The 23786-nt window shown below is 32.6% G+C and overlaps 4 protein-coding genes across 5 annotated transcripts; all 4 read right to left on the bottom strand.

Moving 5' to 3' along the window:
- Positions 1 to 73: 73 nt before the first annotated feature.
- LOC114185037 (clathrin interactor EPSIN 2-like) lies at positions 74 to 1930 on the bottom strand. The gene is made up of 4 exons (XM_028072527.1): positions 1645 to 1930; positions 961 to 1083; positions 718 to 879; positions 74 to 623 (listed from the first exon to the last, which is right to left on the bottom strand). The coding sequence occupies exons 1-4, from the start codon at positions 1749 to 1751 to the stop codon at positions 203 to 205; spliced, it is 813 nt and encodes a 270-aa protein (XP_027928328.1). The 5' UTR covers positions 1752 to 1930; the 3' UTR covers positions 74 to 202.
- Positions 1931 to 3120: 1190 nt separating this feature from the next.
- On the bottom strand, positions 3121 to 8608 carry LOC114185036 (dolichyl-phosphate beta-glucosyltransferase). 2 transcript variants are annotated; one of them, XM_028072524.1, is made up of 11 exons: positions 8488 to 8608; positions 7952 to 8088; positions 7803 to 7851; positions 6606 to 6712; positions 5693 to 5738; positions 5188 to 5322; positions 4972 to 5061; positions 4733 to 4864; positions 4562 to 4645; positions 4268 to 4332; positions 3121 to 3662 (listed from the first exon to the last, which is right to left on the bottom strand). In XM_028072524.1, exons 2-11 carry the CDS (start codon positions 8050 to 8052, stop codon positions 3470 to 3472), a joined length of 1002 nt encoding a protein of 333 aa, XP_027928325.1. In that variant the 5' UTR covers positions 8053 to 8088; positions 8488 to 8608; the 3' UTR covers positions 3121 to 3469. The 2 variants fall into 2 exon arrangements, with proteins under 2 accessions (XP_027928325.1, XP_027928326.1); XM_028072525.1 differs by lacking the exon at positions 8488 to 8608 and adding an exon at positions 8173 to 8463.
- A 2214-nt stretch (positions 8609 to 10822) lies between these two features.
- On the bottom strand, positions 10823 to 12008 carry LOC114185038. The gene has a single exon (XM_028072528.1). The coding sequence runs from the start codon at positions 11900 to 11902 to the stop codon at positions 11213 to 11215; it is 690 nt and encodes a 229-aa protein (XP_027928329.1). The 5' UTR covers positions 11903 to 12008; the 3' UTR covers positions 10823 to 11212.
- A 6371-nt stretch (positions 12009 to 18379) lies between these two features.
- Positions 18380 to 20691, bottom strand: LOC114185032 (glucan endo-1,3-beta-glucosidase). Its single transcript, XM_028072519.1, has 4 exons — positions 19996 to 20691; positions 19309 to 19887; positions 18791 to 19097; positions 18380 to 18685 (listed from the first exon to the last, which is right to left on the bottom strand). The coding sequence occupies exons 1-4, from the start codon at positions 20443 to 20445 to the stop codon at positions 18663 to 18665; spliced, it is 1359 nt and encodes a 452-aa protein (XP_027928320.1). The 5' UTR covers positions 20446 to 20691; the 3' UTR covers positions 18380 to 18662.
- Between the last annotated feature and the right edge of the window lie 3095 nt (positions 20692 to 23786).

The following is a 23786-nucleotide window of genomic DNA, read 5'->3' as shown; positions in this document are numbered from 1 at the left end:
TTGTTCCCTCATCAGTAACCACATTTCTGATTTCATCGTTACGTAAATAGTGACCATAGTTTCTCTCTAACTATTTGCAATCTGTTCAAGAATCCAAAATCACACTAAAACATTAACTGAAGCTACTATATATACATTGTCCAAGCTTGTGATTAGTTCAAGTGCTTTACATATATCATATGAAAATTCTCGTAACATATCATCACACAGAAAGCAAGGATGCTACAGTCAGTTTCTCTTTATCATTGAAAGGGTGATATTCTTCTGTGTCTGCTGAACTTGAATCATTTTCATGCTTTAGCAGCTTTGAATTCTCCATGTCTTCAACAATTTGTAGCTCTCTATTATTTCCATCCACACTGAGCTTCTTTCCCAAACTTGTGAAATCATATTTTTCATATTGGCGATCATCATAGTAAGAGTTACATCTCCCATAAATCTTAGAAGGTAAGTCACTTAACCTTTCATCTATTGCTGAGCTTCGGGGGTTAAAACTTCCAAACCCTTTGATTGCATGAGAAAGGTGACGTGCTGTTGCTCTTTCTTCTTTCAGAAAATCCTTGTTTCTTAAGAGCTTTAACACTCTTTCTGATAATTTTCTAACACTCAAACCCCAGTTGAACCTGCAGAATGGAACAATGTAACAATGTAACAATGTAAGAAGACTCATTTTGAGTTTAGGTCACAAACAAGTATTTGAGTTGAGACAGCACCTACCCTTTCTCATCAATGTGCTGAAGTTTTCCAATCTCTTCAATAACATCAATGTCACTTTGAAACTCCTCTGATACTCTTTTAGGTCCATGAGTTAGAAGATGTTCCAGTAATATAAGAGCCTTGTATGAGGCTCTCCAATACCCTTTATCAAATTTCGAGAACCTGCTTTCTCCACAATTATTACACTTAACTATATAAGATTCAGATTAGAATCACTAAATCAGGACATAAGAAACAATAAACCTGTGATGCAGAATCTCCATGATTCTCTCATATTCATCCACTTCGAAGGCAGCTCGTGATATTACACTCGTGCTACGTGTGTCTGGTGGCCATGGATTCTCATTGGTGGCTTCTTCTGTCATTCTTTGAGATACACTCACAAAAAGAAAATCATTGTCAAACATAAAAGAAGTTTTGATTGCACCAAAAATAAAATGATTAAACAAAAAAGATTACTGAAATTGAAATTTATCTCATTTCTGCTGAACAGTTTCACTTGCTTAAACCAATTCCTTTGATGTTGACATTAATAAATAAGAAATTGTGCTAACAGATTTCTAAAGACTGCAAATGAGGTAGATGATGTATTCCTTCCTTGTCAGAAGAATCACACTATCTCGAAAAAAGGGATTTTTTAATTTCATTTTTAAATAAAAGTTGAAGAATGATTTGGTTCCATTCCATAACAAAGAACTTCAATGTTTTTCAACTCTTTTTCATTTTCAAATATTGAATATCTTAAAAGCATGGTTGGGTTGAAACACAAATTATTACACCCATCAAGAACATCATGATCCCAACTGATCTCCATGTGATACATAACTGAGTTACATTTACTGGTAAATTAAAAATCTGAAGCACGTGGCGCCATAAAAGCATGTAATAATTTCTCTGAGGCCATAGAAACAAATAAAAAGGACTTACAACTGTACTGGTGTAACATCAGTGAGAACCAGCCTTGCAGTTTTAATCTTTTCCTTCAAGAACCGAAATGCTTGGCCTTTGATTTCATGGATGAGAGGAGAGCTCATAGTTGCAGTTTTTCTCTGGAAGGATTTTGAAGATAATGGTGACGAAGATTTTGAAAACTAGTTTTACTATATAATCTATGATTTCCGTTTGTACATACGCAATATGTGTAACTGCTCCATTACCAAAAGCACTAATATTTCTTATAAAGTTATCTCAAGTGGAGTTGCATATGTAATGAGGTAGAATAACTGAATAAACCCAACTTTTGAATAGGAAAAAGGAAGAGGAATAATGTAAGCATGGTTATTCAAAGGCAAGTTTTCTGAAGCGTCTTTGTCTTTAAGTTCATGTCGTTTATATGAGTGCCTTGAACTACTCATTCGTGACCAACGAGATTTTTGACTCAGTAAACTTATAAAATACTGTTTATTGATCTCAATTCCTCAATCTATGGTTGACTACTTATACATAAATACTGTATACGTGTGCGTATATACAAACTTCTACCACACTGTCACGTATGTATAAGTATCAACATGTATTGGTTTAAATGAAAGGAACATGAACTTATGTGTATCTATCTTCAATTTCAACCATTCAAACATAACTGTGGTTTTGTAGTTATTTTCTTTGTAATATTTTAGTTTTTACATTATAAGTATAAATAATAATTGTATATGATTTAGATGTATAATAAATAGATATTTTTAACTGCATAAATTGTATTATAATTAAAATTTATAAATTGTGATATTAGACGTGTACCTATTAATATATAAAAAATTGAAATTTAATTTAAAAATAAAAGTAAAAGAGTAATAATTTGATAATATTTGTTAGGAATTGTCATAGGAGTAGTGTGAAATATAAGTAGAGAAAGGAGAAAATATTGAGATTTGAGACACTGCATACAAATCAAGATTTGCGACTTGCAAAATTATAAATGGTTGTTTATGTACTATTAAGAATCTATGTTCTCTTTCACCTCATGTTTTTACTTGTCTCTCACCACGTCTATAATTTTTCTATCACATTTACCTGCTGAAAGATTCTACAACTTTTGTCGTAAAGTGACAGGTATAAGAAGTGAGAGAATTGTGTGAAAGGGATTACACAATCAACACAGACAAGCTATCCACCTTTGTCTCACATGATTGTTTTCACATCGAAAAATGTGAGTTTATGAAGCACAGGTCACAAAACTAACAGAACCAAGACATCAACAAATAAAACCAGGGTTTCAGGTTCTGTGCAACCAGACACTAGAAGCGTCAATGTATAAGCCAATGCAGAACACACAAAAACAAAAACAAGAGTTGTCTAATGGGAACGATTTGCGGGTTTGGTAACACGGTATTAAAACGATCTACAGTAGCCATCACATTTACATCCAGGAGAGATGAAGAAAAGGAATCAACAACTCATCGATTTCAGACAATGTCTTTTAAACGAAGAGAATAAAAAGTTATCTGTAGAATCTTTTGAGTAAGAAAAATACAACCAATGTGTGATTAAAAACTATTCTCAGCCAAAAGTAACAGAATAATTAGTTGAGTATATTTTTACCTAGTACAAATCGCAAAACTAGGAAAACAAAGAAGCAGAAAGCCTCCATGATCCGAAACTGAACGGCATAGCCGGAAGGTTGTGGTCAGTCCTAAAAACTTTAAATATCACATTGTTGTCCCTTAAGCCCAGTATGAGAGTACATGTTCCCTCGAGCAACAGATGACTCTTTGTTTGATAGGAAAATGTCCCCTTTCTTGATCATGGAAGCTCAAGTAGAATTAGAAATTCTCCACATACCGGTCCTGTACCCCACAGACATGAGCACAAGCTCCCAAAGCATGTTAGGTATACTCAGAAGATTCACCTTGGATCCTGGAATCTCAGACCAATTCACAGAAACTTCCGAAATTGGGATCTTAAACCTTTTGCACAGAAAGACTAATTCAACATCAAAGCACCATCTGCAGAAAATGATAAAGGCTATTATAGAAAGTTGCAGAAGTTGTCACCACATGTGAGCCATACAAAATAGGTATAATATGCGGAAAGCTGGTTAGAACGAAAAAACACCATAACTTAAAAATCAACTTATCTTTCTGACCTGTGTCAAAGTCTTATACCATTTAAGTTTCGGCTACATGGATCACACTACACCATACGGCTTACTTAAGACCAAAGTTTCAGAAATATTATTCAATATTTCCAACATTGATAAAATATGGTTTATCTTCTTGAGGATATATGATTTTCACTGTTGCTAGATGTCAATAACGTGAGACTGCTTCTCATATCATGCTTCCTCTAATATCAAATTTCGTTTATGGGAAAATCTAAATAAGCCATCTATAGTAAAGGATATACATATTATGGGTTTATATGCATTAGCTATCATGAATCCTCCCTTAAAAAAAAAAAGACACTGATCAATGAAGAAAGAACAAAAAAAATACTAATAAAAAATTGTACAAATAATTCATGAGTAAAATTAAGTATGAACATTAGGTTTTCTATTATTTCTGAATTATGAATTAATTTCCTTTCAAAACTTAAGAAATTGTTGAATTACCTTTTTAAGCGGACATTTGAAAAAAGCTTCCTAGCTGCAGCCCTAGTGAACATCTTGAAACCACACTGTGGAAGTACTAGGTCAATATCAGAGAATAAAAACCAACAACAAATATAAATGGGTTCAAGCACAAGCATTGCATAAGCTTGATAAGCACTGAAAATATCGATCATGCTAATGTCACAGCTACCATGTCTGGTGAAGTTTTGGTCTCTATGTAGACATAAGCTGTATACCAATAATAGGAGTATCGCATAAAAATGCAAGGAAAAAATCAATGAAGAAGGAAATTGCCTGTGTATCACGAATTCCAGGACCAGAAGCCAAGAGAACCACAAGATGGAAGCCCTTCATCAAAAAATTGCGGTACCACTTCCTCTGAAAGTATTAATTAAAGTTATTCAACCAAGATGACCTCCGCGTATGACAACAATAAAACAAAGAATGAAGAAGCGCACACGTAACTGTAGCTAACGCTTTTTCCTCTAGATGAGCTCTTGAACCAAATACAGCAACTGGGACATCAGAAATTCTAAATCTAGGATCACTATTGCTTGAATCTCCCTGGTGATATTCGCTTTTAGCAACAGCATGAATCTGATGCCAAAACATTAAACAATGCATATCAACATTTGGCACCAGAATATTGTTCTAAGGTTTGATTGAAAGATCTGTGAAAACTGCCATTGTAGAATTCCATTAACCTGATTTTCGAGCTTTTCTAGGTCTGTGACCTTAGTTGCTCCATCGGCATCAAGCATGAGAAGTAGTTCACCACGTGAATGCAGCATTCCCTGTAATACAATGCTTTCAAGGAAAGAAGAAAGCCTTAATAAATTATCAATAAGCATAGTGTGACAAAGGGGCATTTGACTTTTGACATGAGTAAATTTTAAGATAGTAGTTTAAATTCGACTCACTTTTCTGATTGCTTCTCCTTTGCCATGATTTCTTCCTAGAAGGATGACCCTTACCTTGTCTACTGTGTATTTCCTCACAAATTCAAAAGCTACTCTTTTTGTCTCATCGGTGCTCCCGTCATCAATAATTACTACCTGCTCAAGTGTCCATTTTGAAGAGAATGTGGACGTGTACCCATAAAAAAGTTAGCATTTGGTAGAAAGAAAGTTGAGCAAAGTGTTTCAGATATGATATCTTAAGCCAAACCAAACTGATTTTAATGAATATAGGAAGTACTTTCACTTCACATTAGTAAGGTCATAAGTGAAATAAAGCATTTCTTTTTCCACCAAATATCGACAGCATGTAATGTAGAAATTTCTTTACAATACTAAATCTATATTAATATTCCCTAGACAATAAGCTAGAATCTAAAATTCTAAAACAAAGTTCCAAGAGATTGGACATAAAACAGGGTTATATAGACAAAAAAAAATGTATTAGAATAAAAGGAACTAGAAATACCTCATATGTAAAAGAAGAATCCTTTAAAGTACGCTGTTGAAGATAACTACAAATTAAGGCACAGATAGATTACATTCATATTACAAAACTTAAATAGTAAATGCTATGTTACTTAACAAGAGAAGCATCCAGGAAACTAATTACACCAACCCTCTATGCATATGAAGTCCTAATCAATTCAAACAAATAGAACCACGAAGAAAGTGCATATAAGTTTGGGTTTTCCCTTTCTTTTCACTTCTTACCATTGTTGTCTGTACACCTCTCTCTTTTTCAGGAACGGGAGGTTCATATCAGATAACATTTGACATGTAAACAACCACCTTACAGAAACAATTGAATGCACAGAACACACACATACTGATGAAGGTGATCTGATATTGGCACTAGGAGAAGAAGTGGATCAGCCTATGGACCGGTGCTGGACAGAAGTCCTAGGAAACCTACTAAGTGGAAAGCATATCCAAGAAGAAATAAGGCAGGGGTTCTTAGGAGTTAGTAACAAGATGGCAGTTACTCTCTGTGGGTTAACAGGAATATAGACTTGTACGGGGGTTGGTGGCATGCGTTTGGTTAGTGTAACTTAGGCAGGTATCTTTCCATAACCAGATAGAGACTCCAGTGTGTGGGGCTGATTTCATCTTTCAGTAGCGAACTTTTAGTTATCTACGATTAAATAATACACTAATACCTTTGATCATCCTCTCAGGTGCTCTCCCAGATGCAAAAACAGAATATAAAATTGTGATAGTAGCCTAATAGACTCATTGCAACTGATATTATACACACCCAACAAAAATTTGCATAACAGAACAACCAAAGTAGACTGACTCACTGTAACCAAACCCAAATCCTTTTACAGGTATTAAGATAAAAGGATAAATCTAGTTAAAAACACCATGTTTTCACTTACTTCATTGTTTCATCAAGAGCTCCTGGAAGCCTATGCTGCTCATTGAATGCAGGAATAATCAATGAAATATACTTGGTGGCTGGATCAACAATATGTGGGCAAGGAACCTAAAAGTGCAGGAGTATCAGTCAAAACAAATTCACAACAGGGTGCTACCTTCATAAAACTATGCATTAACTTGAAACCTCTCAAGACAAAATAAAAACATGTATGTGCAAGATACAGATATATGTAACCCAAAATAATATTGCTATTTAGTTTCTAGAAAAGCCCATCAGCATACACAATGAAGGCAAGATAAGAGAATGTTGGAGCACAGTAATGACAAATACTTCCTCTTGAAGTTGACATTAGAACCTAATGTCCAACCACTCCAGCTCATAAATGAGCAGAGATTGGTGATGAAAAGAGAAAGATGTTTGCAATTTGAATAATAACACTAAGTTAAGGATCCTTGCAAACATTAGAAAACTAGTAGGAACAAACTATTCAAACTAGAGAGTGCTTGTTGAGATCAATTTTGCTGCAGCATAATTTTAAACTTAAATAGATCAAGCATAACAAAGTTACATTTAAGGAAGAACAGTATTCAGTAGCTTCAGCTTTTGTGGCACTAATGAAATCTAAGATGTATAGCATGTTATTATGTAGAAATTAATTGGTGCCTCTAACATGATCTCCCCTTCAATCAAACATTATTCTCATGTGGCAAATCTTTCTACTGTTTTGTGCTGAGCCCATCCATTATACAAATAGGAAACACAAAAAGTGATCATACTTCATATTTCCGTTAAACTTCTCTCACTTCTTGATCATTAGCTTGTAATGTATATGTTTAATTCCATGGTAATCCCATAACAAGGAACATAGGCTAAAACACGTTTCCTCTTGATCTGCAATCTTCAATGGCTAGAAGTTGTACAGTTTCAAATTTCCCAAGACATCGCAGCAACAAAGTCACCAGTTTGCAATACCAAATTCACTAGTTAATCCTCTCAAAAGTTAAAAAAAGAAAAATACTATTGAAATGGGGTGATAATTTGAAAAGGGGACTCCTAAATTCTGTCAATCCAGACTTATTTCACTAAATTAGAATTATTAAAGAAAACCCCAGTATAAGTAAATAAATAAAGTATTGCTTACAAAATCTTGGATATCTACAGAAGCTCTAACACAATGCTAAGGGAAACATTTTACCTGTTTCAATGAGTTAGGATCTTCAAAAATAGCTGGAACTTCAATATGCCTTAAGAAAAAAAAATGGAAATATCAAATAAACAATCCCAGTCCACATATACATACAACATTTTAAAGCACATATTAGAATAGTATAAAAAAGGGCATACTGATGGTTGTTTCTTCTCTTATATGCTTCAAAAAACACTACAAAGACAAACCCTAAGATCGCAATCGCAAAGGAGGTGACCAAAAGGCACGTATACTCCATTCCAATTTAGATTCAGCTACTACCAGTTTCTTGCCCCTGTCATAAAGCACACAGGATTCAAATTCATTGTTCAAAAATAAACAACACATAGCAGATAAGGAATTATAAAATTCAACTTACACGCATAGTATGATAGAACATTCAAAACAAGTTAAAACCAATGTTATTTTGTCAAATGCAAAACTTTGATTTTATCATCACCGTAGTTCCTAACCATTGATTTGATTCTGAGTATAGAAAACACATTATCAAAGGAAACAAAATAAAAAAAATTGAAGAAGAAGTGATGGTCAGAACTGAGTCAAAGCATATCGATAATCAATTTTCGAAATATATATTTTAAGAAAACAGTAAAGGAATCAAATGGAGAATACTGAATCGAATATTCAAAGAAGAGTTAAAGATGATATACGAAAGATGGATTCGAAGAATTACCAAATTGAGTTGAACGATGAGAGAGCACCTCAACGTCGTCGTCGATCAAAACTTCAACCCGACCCAAACTCACCGTTATTCGATCGGTTCTCTTTGGTTGACCAGACTTTTACGGGCCCGAACTTCAAAGCGACAAGAATAGGGCCCAAATTGAAAGGCCCAAATTGGTTTTCTAAGAACTTTGTATAAATTGGCATTTTCCCTAAGCTCAAACTTAGACCAAAAAGCTTTTAATAAGTAACATTGTATTTGCTTGTTTATCCCTTCAAACATCACAAAAATCTTATTTAAAACCTATTAAATGAGAAACTCCCAATATTTAAACTAAAATATTTCATAATATATAGAAATAATAAAAAGTGAGAAACAATGACACTAAACAGTTAAGGGAAAAATAAAACACAGACTAATAATAAATAAATTATTTAATAGTGAAAAGTGAAAAATTAATTTGGGAGATACTAGTCTTACAAAACAAAAATCGAGATACAAGATATCTATTTTTTTTTTAAAAAAATGAGAATAAAGACTTATACATCATATTCTCAAGTTATTGTTAAGCGAACAAACCAAACTATGACACACACCTGTATATTGTGGGAATACATTAGGTGATTTGTAGTTAGACATATATTAATTTACATGTGATATTTTAATATAGTGAAGTAATTAAATATATAAAAATGTATTCATAACAATAAATTATAAATTGAATTTATATGTAATAAATAATCATCAAATCTTAACACTTAGCTAAAAAAATGTGTACATTCGATTTAAATCTATAACAATATATCTATAATAATATATAAAAAAATTCTTTTTGTGTCCATATTTAATTATTTATTAAATTTTTTGAAAATTAAAACTTTTTTATAAAATTTTTTATTTTTTTTATTTTTTCTTTATTTATCGATCGTTATTCTCTCATCTTTTCTGATTTATTCCATTTTATTTTTAATAAATATAATTATTTTATATATTAACTTAATAACATTACATTATCTTCCCCTATTAATATAATATTACGAATATTTAAAAATACATACACACAAATAAGATACAAGGAACATGAGTAGGATCAGATGTGTTTGCGTTTTCATTGCAGTATTTGTATGAATAATTTCAGTTTTTGCTGCTATGAATTTGACCCATTATCACCTTTTCAACAAGGTGGTCATGCACCATGTCTGGCGTGAATTCGCATCATGAGCTACGCAGCAGAAAAAAAAGGTTCCATTTTCACATAACAGTACTCACAACAAAACAAAGGGGAAAAAACATCTCTTGATAACTTTTTTTCAGCAAAAAAATGTTTCCATTTCCACATATTATAACCACATAGTACTGCTAAGTTCCAACATGTGACACTCTATAATGCCTCCTAGTGGTGGCACCACCTACAACCCTACACCATTTATTGGGTCAATACCTCAATCTCAAAGGACTCATGACCCCTCAACCTAATCAAGTTTTGTGAGCACACATAACATATGAATGATGAGTAAAGGTGAAGGATTTGTGCTTGCAGATGCAGCAGCACACACAAATGTCCATTATTCTTGTGAAGATTAAAGTAAGGTAGCAGCACTTGACATGGGTCCTAACACCCCATGATTAAAGCCACAGGTGGGCACAGCAGAAAAAGAAATGTGATCTCTTTCTTTATTTTTTTCTTCCTTCACTTTTCTGAACCATTACAATCAATTACTTTTCCTCCTTCCTTCTCCATTGATCCTGCTGAACAAAACTCTACTACCAGTAATGTTTTACTGTGTTCACATCTGAACTGAAGAATTTAATGTAATCCTCATTCTTCAGACAGTCAAAGTTTTTCTTCCTATATTAAAAATTCAGAATCATTTGGCATTTTTCTACTTATGGAATACTTTTGTAATGATAATATTTCATGGATCACGGGATAGATAGTATAGTGGCACAATTTACCACAAAAACAGATTGCAGAAGAAAACTTGAATTTGGCAGCATTTGTCTCTTGCTTATTACCCAGTAGCAGCAAACTATTATATTAGTTAAATAACTTCTTTTAGATAACTTCTTTCAAGAAGCATTGTGTTTGATTATAATCTGTTGTTGTGGTATATTTAATCTTCACAGAGAACAAAAACAAGTTTTTCTTACCATAACTTTCAACTACTACTAGACTTTGGTTTTGTGCTGTTGTCAGATGAAAATATGCAGAGATAGATAAATTTACAGAATCATGTCTGGAGTTGTGAACAAATGAGGAACATACATTGCAACTATTGCTGGAAGAAAAAAAAATGTTTGTCTGGAGTTTTTTCAGATTGTAGGTGGTAATAAAACAAAAAAGTAAGCATCATCTGCAACCCATTTGACAAATTTGTATTAATTTAGCAGTTGTCAACAAAAAGGACAATTGCATTGCAACTCCTGGATTCAGTCATCCACTGATTTAGTATCCAATTATTCAAGCTACATTACACTTTCATTTTCCCCAAATTTTCAAAAGGAAAAAAAAATACAGATCAAACAAGATCATGAACAAATAAACCAATAATAAGCCTCCCAAAATTCCAAAGACTAGAAACCAAGTTAACAGATTAAGCCAAAGGATTTATCTTTCAAGACCCTAATGATGAAGATGATGTTAATGTGAAGCACTTGGACACATCTATATTCATATATAAAATAAAAAAACTCTGATACTGATGATGATGATGATTGATTCACAGAGCTAGGCCTAATGAGCCATGGCTACCTGGGGGTGTGACTCTGAGTAACTGATGCTTCTCTGGTGAGGCATGGAAAGCATGGCAGTGTGATCCAAGAAATCTTTAAGCTCCACCACAGACTGCAGAATGGTTCTGAGATCCTCAGCACAGGAAAAACCAAAGCTTCCGACTTGTCTAACAGCATAGACATAGAATGTTATGCACCCTTTTCTGAACTTGAACCTCGCCATTTCACATCCATTGAGGCCCCTTATGAGTCTTTTGTTCACATCACCGAGTGCTATCTCCGGTGGCCATATTCTGTCCACGGAGGCCTTCATGGCCTCGGTTTCGAACACGAAAAGAACAACCTTTGACTTCTTGGTGCCGAGGCCGAGGGTGAGGGTGTGCCAAGCATGGTGCGCCAAGATGGTGAAGTTTGTTGGCAAGAATGCTGTGGTTGAAGGGAAGGGAAGCTTGTCTTTTGGTTTGTTGGTGTTGTTGGTTGGTGGGAAAGAAAGAACCTTGAGAAGCTCCAATGGCCGCGCCCTTCTGATTGTGAAGGATTTCACTATGAATTGGCCTCCGAATCGGATACCCTTTACCTCTGAGCTTGGCTTGAAGGAGAAATCGGAGTTGTGCTTTGTGGTTTGGTCATTCGGGTGCTGGTGCTTCTGCTTCTTGTTCTTGTTCCTCTTCTCTTTCTCTTTCTCTCCCATGGCGGAAGTGGGTGAGGAATTGAAGGGTTTTGTTTTGGTGGACACAAACTTGTTGGTTATCTATCTTGATGCATATCATAACATCACCAATGTACAACAATGTACGATGTAATGTAGTAGTAGTGGTAGTGGCATTGTAGTATTCGGATTTTTCTTGGTGGTTTTTTTTTTTTTTCATGGTCGAATAATTGATTGCAGTCAAAAACGTGGAAAAACACTTGACATAAATTTCAACCATTTTAGAAAAAAACAGGGCCCAAACTGTTGTCATTCCATTCTACTGTTCATTTTTCTATCTCATTTGGAAAATTTTGTAAAGTCAGAGTTATAAATTAAAATATTTCACCCGTGTATTTATTGAAAGAAATAAACATATACTTAAATACTTTTTCTGTTGAATACTAATAATAAATGTACAAGTTTTAACATTTTGAATTTAATTAATGATTGGGAAAATTGTTCTATATTTAACCCATGTGTAAGATTTTAGGTGGAAATTAATTAATAAATTCTTCAGTTTTTAAAAGCTTGAAAACAGGAAAATCCTGAGAATCTCTGCCACTCGTGTGTGCATGCACTAACCAAGTCTTGCCCCTACAGATAATGAACATTAAAATTTTGATTTGTTAAAGTTGTTGTGTTTTATTGAACCATAACTAATGAAAAATGTTGTATTAAGTGAAGCTAATCCCACTAATCTACTTCATTGACGTGAGTAAAGTTTAAGATAAAAATAATGATAATACATGTTGTCTTCGTTATTATCGCTTGTGATCTTCGCATCAAACAAAAAAGGATCAAATATTTGGTAGACGAAAAAAAACAAAAACGAAAACTACCACTTGCTCTTATCGTCTAACCTAACCGATCCATCCACCAATCAAAGATGATTAATCACTGCCACCATGATAAATCACTGAAGTTAGTTGTTGATTAAAAAAATAGTTATTTATTTTCTCAAAATATCTTCTTCCGACCACAATAAGTTAAGAATCCAAATGTGAATCTAAATTTTATATTAACTAAAAATGATAAAATAGAACGCTATATAAAATAAAGACCCATAAATTTATTATCTTAAAATTTTGAATAAAAAATAATATCAATATCTTATATAATTAAACTCAAGTCTAATTAGTATTGATTTTTTATAAGACTCTCTCTGTAAACCTAATCACAACCAATTAAAAAATAATGGAATTGTTGGAGTGGATAAGAAACATAAAAAAGGATATTTTTTCGTGAATGTAATTAAATAAGTGGAGGATGTGGTGAACCTGTTGTGGTGTCAATGGCTGAAGCACCGACAGAAGTAAACAATCTTAGGTGGCAAATTAAAGAACATTAATTAAGAAAAACATCATGTGCAGCCATGGATTGTACTCATTAATCATGATTACCCTGCAAATGACTTCACTAATGGAGAGAGAGAGAGAGAGGAGATTCAGCTGCTCACAGTAATCATAATACCACCCATTTGTTTCAACTTTACAGCTCTTTAATTCTCATAGGATTGCTAAAACTATGTTTTTCGGTTAGTTGTTGGTATTTTATTAATAAAAAATTTAAAAATATTAATTATTAGTATTTAATTAATGAGAGAGTTAAACTCATAATATTTTTTTTACAATTTCTAAACCAATCTTATAATCTTTAAATCTTAATGAGAGGATTTAAATTCACTTATTCTATAATCTCTTTTTCAACATTACCACTAAATTATCTTATAATTCATTTTAAATTTAAAATTGAAAATGATTACTACAAGAAAAATTTAAAATTTTCATGCTCAAAATTCGTGAAAAATCCTCAAAATTTGTGGATAATATTATTCTTTTCATATATTTCCCACGAACAAAAATCTGTAGAAAACATATTTGTAGGAAATAATGCATGAGAAATATCTATTTTTTTCATGAAAACATATTTTTTATCCATGAAAAAACATCCGGGAAAAAGTATCCATGGAAAACATATTTTTTATCCATAAAAAAATATGTGAAAAAAAAAATCCATGAATAATAAAGTTTTTTTTTGTAGTAGACATTAATTTCTTAAATTTAGTTTATATTTGATTAGTATTGTATTTCTATGTTGAATTCTCTCTTATCAGTCATGTCATAGACATTGATGTTAATAAACTTATTTTAAAACTCGTTAAAATCTTAATCTAATACACTCTTTTTAAGTTTAATATATTAAACTTAAATTAATGTCATGTTTTGGACTTAAATATTAAAAAAATTTAATTAAGTATAAAAAAATATTAAAGAAAGTTGGTTAGAAAGACATCATGTGATGGTTTGTAGTATAGGATATTGTATGAAACAAAAAGCATTCTTGTTATTAAAGCATAATAAAAGATGGTGGTTGATATATATGCATTTCATGCTTTTTTTTGAGAGGGGTGAGTGAGGAGTTAGGCTTACCTCATTTGACAACTTGAAAGTTCTCTCACAAAAGTGTTTCCTTCTAAAGTCGTCATTGCCTTCAAAAATAATTAAAATAGAGAGAACATGCAACAACTTTATCCTTCGTCCTAGCTAATAATAATCAAGTTTCAACCCCATAACATACCTCTCTCTCTTTATCAAATTCTTCTTACTTTAGAAGGGCTTGCAATAATTTATTATCAAAATGCAGACCATCCAAATCTAGACACATTGAAAATGCTTTATTCCATCTTGTGAATTCTTTATTGGTAAACTTTAACTAAGATCTCGAGTACTAGATGGTTTTTTTTTATGTAAAATACTTATGCTATCATTATGTACAAATTGTTTTTCCTATATAATCCGTCGGTAATATTCAATTATAAACAAATTTATAATTTTGTATACGAATTTTGGTCTTTATATACAAATTTTTGCCGTCAGAAAATTGGATATTTTTTTGTGGTGTGTATTTTTTATCTCCAAAACTACTTTTAAAAATTATATTTTGTTCCTAAAGTAAATTTTATATCTATTTCATTTTTTAAAGTTACGTGAAATATTCAACCAACAAATGTTTAAAATCCACTGCATACCATATGGTATAGAGTGTATTTTAGCAAAGTGTGTTGTTTGTTAGCTATATTATTCTACTCGATCCTGGATCATCCATTCATTGATTTTTAGTCTCACTCAATACGTATATGTCTTAATGTGAAATGTGTGTGTTAAAAATTTCACATCAACTAAAAATAAAAATCAATTTACAATATATAAAGTAAGTATAAATCTCACCTTACAATTTAATTTTATAAGATTGAATTAGATTTAAAACTTAATTCTTAACATACATGTAAAGTATTTTCCACGTGCCAAAATTTCATAATAAAATATAATATAAAATTTATATAAGAATTGTTGAGGAGAGGTCCCACGTAACTTTTATAAAATACAAAGAAATAAATAGATATATAATTTAATTTAGAGACAAAATACAATTTTTAAAAATAGTATAGAAATGAAAAGTCTGATTAATTTTATTTCCTTTAATGTTTAGGTATATTTATAAACTTAGAGTCTGGGTAACTGTAGTTAAAAAATTGTTGTACTAAACTACACCAAGTTAACTGATAAATACTATATTAATAGAATTGAATTCATAGTTGAATACTCAGTCCACCAATTTGTTTAGAATTTAACTATTAAATTCAATTTTAATATATAAAAAACAAAAATCAAACTACATATTCAAATCTAAGGATCATGACAGATATAGGTATTCCCTTTATATATGATTAGTTAATTAAAGTTGAAATTAATTAATTATTGTATGAAAAAGTAAATTTTTTTAATGGTTTGCTAAATATTTTATGCAGATGATGTAAATTTTGTTGAGATGTATATCAGTTTCAAACACCAGAAGTGAAAGGAACATTGACAGAAGGTTTGAACAAAAAGTTAGTTGTTTTTAAATGAAGAGTGTAGTTCATAAAGATGATGTCTACATCTTCCTCATTGCCACGAAATCTACCAATTATCATCAATGATCCAACACTATCAAACAACTCATCTTCACCTAAATTTCAAATGCCACAACATTCTACTAATTAACAAACAACATCCATTTTTTCAAACTATATATTAAAAAAATTATAAGATTCAAAAGTTGGAAGATTTTTTAATTCTACAAAGAAAGTTGAAGGAATATATTGTTTGATAACATTGTTAATTATAATGGGTATCTAAAGAGTTAAATTGTTTATCTCTTTTTGAAATTGATTTGTTAAATTTTGATCAAACTCATGTGTTGTACAAAATAACTAAATTTAGATTATATTGATGTGATTAGATTTTAGTGATGTATGTCATATTTAAGAAATATTATGAATTTAAATTTAGTTTTTTATACCCTGTATTTGTGTGAGTAATGAACGATAAAGATGCTTTTATACCCTGTATTTGTTTTATCATCAAAATTAATCTTCAATTTTCTTTAAAAAAAGTTTTTGTTAGAGGAATAGTAGAATAGCTGAAAAGAATTATTTCTTAAAAAATATTAATTATTCAAAACATTATTTATGAATTTTCAATAATAATTATAAAAACATAAAACAAAAGTAACAAGGGTTATTCTGTTTATTAGTAAATTAAATATAAAGGTATCAATTTTGTATTTAAATACTATATATAAACGGTTATAAAGTATACACTAATCATTAAATAGACTTTTAAGGCAGAAGACTTAATTTTAATATAAACATTAATTGCAAATTTGGACCTATAAAGCTTTATAGAAAGCAAAAGAATCATTCTAACTGTTACTTTGAAAGTAATGTGAATTACTCACTAACAAAAAAGATATTGATAATGAAATTTATAATACATGTTATTGTAATGGATACATTAATATTTTTTAATAACAAGTGAATAACGTATTAACTTCACACTAAATCTCTTTATTTTCAAAATTTGATGTGCTAAATGTTTAACTAAAGTTTTTAGAGATGTTTTTTTTTTTTTTTTATCTAAGCATATACGAAAAGTTAATTTGGTAGTAGGAAAAAAAATGATAAAAGAGAATACTAATGAAATTTGACCTAACATACTTGATAAAAAGAATTTTCATATATTTTATAGAGACACGCATTCTCCCACGCACATTTTATATTCTTAATTTATTACATTACATTTTAAAATAAAAAGATTATAAAATATTAAAAATAACTAAAATGTACACAAATTAACAAAATTTGATTTGATTAAAAAAACTAAATTTACACATTTATAAAAATAAAAAACTAAATCAGTCAAACATTTCAAATATAGACTAATTTCAAATTTTACTGAAATTTGATGGAAAAAACATATTTAATTCTTTTTTTAATGTCTTTATTCTGAATGTTTTATTTTGTTAAAAAGATGCATGTCCAATATAAGCTTTTAAAAGCGTCCAACTTCACATTGAAGTTTATTAGTTTCATCTCATTTTTTTTCATTCTCTAAGTGATTCCAAATTATCCCTTTTCCAAATTTTGGACTAATTTCTACTTATTCAAACTTCTTTATCGAGTTTGTCTGTTGTTAAGGAAACCAAAGAATCAATTAAAGTGCTTTACCAAACACACCTAAAAGAAATTACTACTACAAGATCTGGCACAGGAGATACAAGGAATTCTGAAAGACTTTTTTTTTTTTTTTTGTAATATGAGAAACATGAATTATGTTATGAAATAGGCAAAATTATCATGTGAAAGATGGGCTTATGATTTGCAATAAGTTGGGCCTATGGGCCTGGTACATGAGCCCATTGGGTAATTATGTATGGTTAATTAATCTTGTGTAGTCCATGATCCAATAAGATGATATCTATAATATTTGTTTAAGTGACTCAAAAAAATTACTAATTATCATTAGGTGGTTGATTATGGTGGAGTTAGACTCGATTTTTTTTAAAATAAGTTTTTGTTAAGTTCGGAATTTTTGAATGAAGAAATTGTAATTAAAAAAAAGAAGTTTCTACTAAAAATATGAAGCCCAGAAATTGGTCTCTGACCGGAAAAAAGGCTGTAAAAGAAAAACAAGAAGAACAAAGGAAAAAGCCGAAAAGAATCTGTCCTTCATAAAATGTTACCATCAGCCAAAAATGTTAACCTTTTCTTCTCTTGTGTTATACTCATTCGACAAATTTGGAAAACAAACAACACTAAAAATTACTATAATTCTTCTTGAAAACAACAAAGACTAGACATGTCAGGTTGTGCATATCATTGAGAAAAAAGAACCTTTATTCAAGACTTAGCTTCCATTCACCTCTAAACCTTGAAACTACTTAATTTGAGTGATTTTATTTCAAATTTAGTATTTAAGTTACCAAAACAAAACTATGTTAACTTTTTAAAATTCCAAATCTTGTACCTAAAGTTGAATCCAAACAAACAAAGCCTAACTTATCGAGCACGTCACTGCTAATAATCGAGTACAGCTTGCAAAAGCAAAGGTCGTACAGTTATGGAAATTAGGAATCAACGGATATATACATATTTTTTAAATAATTATAATCGTATAATCATGATGAAGCATTAAACAACGTTAGTCTGAAATTTAAGAACCACCAGCTGATGTTAATATTAATGTAAGGTTCCGAATTAGTGACATAATATAAGGCGAAGAAGCATGAAATGTCATGCGAGGTTTAAGATTCTTTTTCCAGAACAATATACAAACTAAATAATGAAGCATATCGCAAAGATACCGCTAATTAAGCCACATCGCCACCAGACAACGGGCTTTTTCATCTCTCGTATCATAATAATCTTCCATCAGAAAGCTCAGATTTTGCAGTTATCATGGCCTGCAACATACAAACATGGAAGTTAAGTTATGTAAAGAATCAATAAATACATGTTCTTAAACACAGAACAATTATGGTAATAAAAAATTGTGTGATGAGACTCACTCGGATTAGTAGTGGTAATGACACCAGTGTTGGAGAAATCACAGTTGAAATCATGGCGGCCATTGGCTTGGTAGTAAGCATTCATGGCATAGGTGGCAAGTGCCTTCACATTGTTGGGGGCATAGCAGACTCCACCGGGTTGAATCGGTTTACAATCAACTCCTTGGCTGCACACATAGTTTATGTTCGCTTGCAAAGCTGCATCGTTAGCCTCTGCTTTTGGCACACACCATTTTCCACTTCCACCTGCAGGTGCAAGTCCAGGTTTTGTTGGCGCTACAGGTCCAGGATTTGCAGGTGCAATATTCTGCATTAACAATTCAATTTATTCAAAAAAATAATAATAACACTAAATGTTTGTGACCGTTAGTTAGTCCTATTGTTGTATTATATATTATCGAATAATAATAATAATAATATAATGCAGAAGCCATGTGAAAGAGGAATCGGTGGACAAATTCTGAGTGATAAAGCAGGGGTAGTGTGGGGCAAAGGTGCGTGAAAAGCGAGAAATAAACCTGTCCGTTGCGCATGATTCCGCAGTCGTAGACGGGCGTGAAATCGGGCTTAAACAGGCCCCAGTTGCGTTCTGCTATTGGGCCGGGCTTTTGGTTCTCATTGAAGAGCGCGAAGATGTAGGTCTCGAAGGTTTGGTTGGGCATCAACGGTGTTCCCTTGCCGGATGCCAAGTGCTTCACGAGTTGGCCGTTGAAGGACTGAGCGTTGGACAAGCTGCAGGCGTCCCAACCGTCGCAGACGGAGGGCCAACCCGTTTCTCCGATGGCGATGTCCACGTCACCATGGCCCAAGTCCTTCATGGCGGAGTAGACGGCGTCCAAGAGAGCGTCGAACTGGTTGGTGTAGCTGAGTTTGGTGTATCTGTCGTACAAGCCGCGGTTGGGCCTGAAGAGAAGGAAGTTAACGTTCTTTCCGTTGTACCCGAAATAGGGATACGGGTTCACCATGAAGGGCGCTTTGGTCTCCTTTAGAAACTTCAGCATTGGGCCCAGCACGTGCTTTGCGTATCCGGGCCTGAACCTCCCCGCACTAGGCGGAATCGATGACCTCATTATACCCAAAGAGTGAGCTGTGGTCACCTGAAAAAACAAAAACAAAAAATTAACTAAGCTAAATTTGTACGCGTGACACGTGCGATAAATATGGAGCAGAGCTAATAATAGAAGTGAGAAGGAAGGATTGAATACCTTAATGTCGGTTATGCCCTCCGCTAGGAGGGCGGCGTGGAGGGTTCGCATGGCGGGGTTGAGGCCGCGGATCATGGCGGCGTCGCCCCAGTGGAGGAGCTCGCTGCCGACGAGGATGTATTTGATTTTTGTCTGCGGGTGAAAGGGTTTGATGTGCGTGACCACCCACTGCCTCGCCGACTCGATTTGCTTCAGAACGGCGATGTCGCCGTTTGGTGCTGTCACCGTCACGGGGATGCCGGTGTTCGCAAAGGCCTGCAGGATCTGCGGGTTCACGTCGTAGATCTTCACACGGTCGATCGTCGTCCGCGTCTTCAGAAAGTTCGCCACCGTCGCCGGTGGCGGTAAGTTGTCGCCCAGAGTGCCATAGTTTATGCCGATGCCGTGCACGGCAACGACGGCCAAATGGAGCAACACCACCAGGAAGGAGAGAAAGGAGATGGTAGCCATGGATGGATGAAGTTGTGTTTGAACTATGAAGTCAGAAGCAACGGTCTTACGTTTGTGTTTTGCTAGTTTTTCTATATATATATACACAACTAAGAAGGCGAGATTGAGAACGTTAGGAAGAAGGATAGGGTTGGGTTGGGATAGTGGACTATTTTGTAGGACCGTGGTCAAAATAGTGCGTCTCTTTGGTGCCACCTTATTCTGTTTATGTATTTTTTTTAATTCAGTTTTATTTAATTAATATAACACTGGTAAAATATTGGTTTAGTTAACTTTGTGAATTATTAAAATTAATCATGGCAACTATGAGTGAATGACGATTAATGGGTAGAAAAATAAAAGATAAAAAATAAATATAAAAAAAAAACACACGAATTGAGTGTGCATTGCATTGCTTGAAGGGTTACGGAATTTGATTAATTGTGAGATTTGAGAAAAGGAACGAACAGATTACAAACGCAAGAGAGAGGGGCACGCTACGCTATGGTAAGAATGGTGTGGATTTGGATTTGGGAATCGGATTCAAAATTGAATAGAAAAGTCATAAAATGAATGGTGGGCCAAGGTAGGTGTCGTGGGTCAAAAAAGTTTGTACATTTTCAACATTTCACTTATTTTATTTATTATTTATTAATATTACAATGTCCGAAAGTGAGTCTGTTTGCAGTGGTAACACATGAGCATAGGAGATGTTGCACTTTGCGTCTTATCTAGCTGTCAGAATGTCTCACAAAACAAAGCGTACGCGTTTTCACGTCCCATTTCTGTCACGCACGCGCTTTCCATCTACATTGTGGGCTTCATTCTAAGTTTGGCCCATTACTATAAATCCATGTTACTATAAATTCATGTTCCCAAATTAATAAAAACAAAAACAAAAACACATTAAACGCTATTGCAATATAGTAAAATAATATTATCTGGGAGAGGTTTATTGAATTTTAAGGACAAAGAATACCAAAAAGATAAAACACAAAAAGATAAAACACACCACACGCGTACTAGTTACTTCTAAACTCACGCAATAAAGACGTGTGATAACTCTCCTTCAAAGGGAAATCGGAAGAATTATTATAATTCTCACAATTGTTATGAATTAATGGTCGTCCATTGATTTATACAATTACTCATATGATTGATAATCATATTATTCATTACTCTTTATGATGTAATATTTTGTATTTACTATTTGATTTTATATCCTTTCTGGGTTACCATATTGTACCTATAAATAGGACTCGTCCTATCAGTAATGATACACACATAAAAACAGAAGTTGCTCCCTACTCTCTAATTCTCTATTCTTCCTCTCCTTTGTCTCTCTTATTACCTTTATTTTATAACACGTTATCAGCACGAGGGTTATCCAACTGAGCGTGAAGGCATATTTTTTTTTCTCCCTAAGAACAACGCTCTATATTCCTTAACCGAGGTTCTTTCTAATCTTTTTCTCATTCACAAACTTTATCTCATTTTCTTTTTTTGTGTAATGATAATTGTTTGATTTATTTTTCTCTGTCATATTATTATTATTATTATTATTTGATTTTAATAATTTCATACATGAAATTTGATTATATTAATATTTTATGTGCTAGTTTTAAACACGCGAAACGTTGCAAAATTCTCTGTCATAATATTTTTATTATGACGATGATTATTATTAATATTATTATTTTGATGATGATGATTATTATTTTATGTGTTAGTTTTAAACACGCGAAACGTTGCAAAATTTGGATTTGTGACCCTTGATATTGTAAGGAAGAATTCCTTATATTGGATTTTAAATGTTGAAATATATTTAGATGCAATGGATATTGGGATACCATTAAATAAAGAAATAAAGCAACTAATTTGCTCATAACAAAAATATTGTGAAAAGAGACTTCACAAATATTGTGAATTTATTTCATGCCTATGCATGGCTGGCTGGACAAAGCAATAAAGCTTTTGATGAAAAATCATGAGATCCGCCTAATCTGCTCCATTCCCAGAAGTGAATGGAGCAATCAATATTATGAATTGATTTCATGCCTTCTTGTGGCTGAACAAAATAATGAGCTCTTGATGAAAAATCATGAGGCCCGACCAACTGGTTCTGCTCCATTTCCAGAAGTGAATGCAGCAACATCTGATCCATATAATCATGGACGAGGTCAAGACCATAATAATAATCGTGGTCGTAATTTTGGCCGTGGTCGTAGCCATGGTCGTGGTCGTGGTCATGCTATTAATCATGGTCGTGGACATGGTTATAAAGGAAATTTTCAAAGAGAAACTTCATCAACAGAAGTGGAACAAGAATGCGAAAAAGGAAAAAGAAAGGGGTGAAAATAATGGCAAAAAGGCTGAAAATATATGTTACCGTTGTGGTAGTAAAGGTCATTGGACCCGTGCCTGTTATACACCAAAGCATCTTGTTGAACTCTACCAAGAATCACTTAAAAAGAAGAATGTAGAAACACACTTTGCTTATGAAGATGGTGATTCTGATTATGGTCATATGGATACTACTCATCTTGATATTGGTGATTTCTTTTCTAAACCCGATGGAAGCATTGATCACCTTATTGGTGATGGGAGTGTTAGAAAATAGTTTTATTTTATGATTAATTTTTAAGACAATGTTTTATATTTAATTCATGTTGCTTTTATATGTACAAGTTTTTATGTTTTTATGAATAAAATCCTCTATTTTATTTTTTTTTTTTTCTTTCTCTCCTCTTACAAAGTAATCTCTAATATTGATATTTATGTTTATATGAAGAATGAATATTGGCATTAACACCAATGATGAGGATCTGTGCCTTGCTGATAGTGCAACAACTCATACAATTCTCAAGAGTAATAAATTTTTCTCTACTTTGGTAATGCGAGAAGTCAATGTTAGTACTATTTCTGGTACTACAAATATAATTGAAGGCTCTGGAAGAGCTACAGTACTTCTGCCAAGAGGTACAAGATTGCATATTAAAAATGCATTTTATTCTCCTAAGTCCAATAGAAACTTATTAAGTTTCAAGGATATTCGTCTAAATGGATATCATATTGAGACAAATAATGAAGGAGATGTTGAATATCTTTATATCACTCAAATTGAGTCAAATAAAAAATGTGTATTGGAGAAATTATCAGCCTTCTCTTATGGCTTGTACTACACATATATTAATGCGATTGAGACGCATGTTATTGTAAGCCAGAAGCTTACAAATAAGAATGAATTTCTTGTTTGGCATGATCGGTTGGGTCATCCTGGATATATCATGATGCGAAAAATAGCTGAAAACTCATGTGGACATCCACTTAAAAGTCAAAAGCTTCTTCAGTCCAACTCATGT

The sequence above is a fragment of the Vigna unguiculata genome, chromosome 5 (genome assembly GCF_004118075.2).
Source record: "Vigna unguiculata cultivar IT97K-499-35 chromosome 5, ASM411807v1, whole genome shotgun sequence".
Taxonomy (NCBI): Eukaryota; Viridiplantae; Streptophyta; class Magnoliopsida; order Fabales; family Fabaceae; genus Vigna; species Vigna unguiculata.
This window is presented reverse-complemented; position numbering and strand designations above follow the sequence as displayed.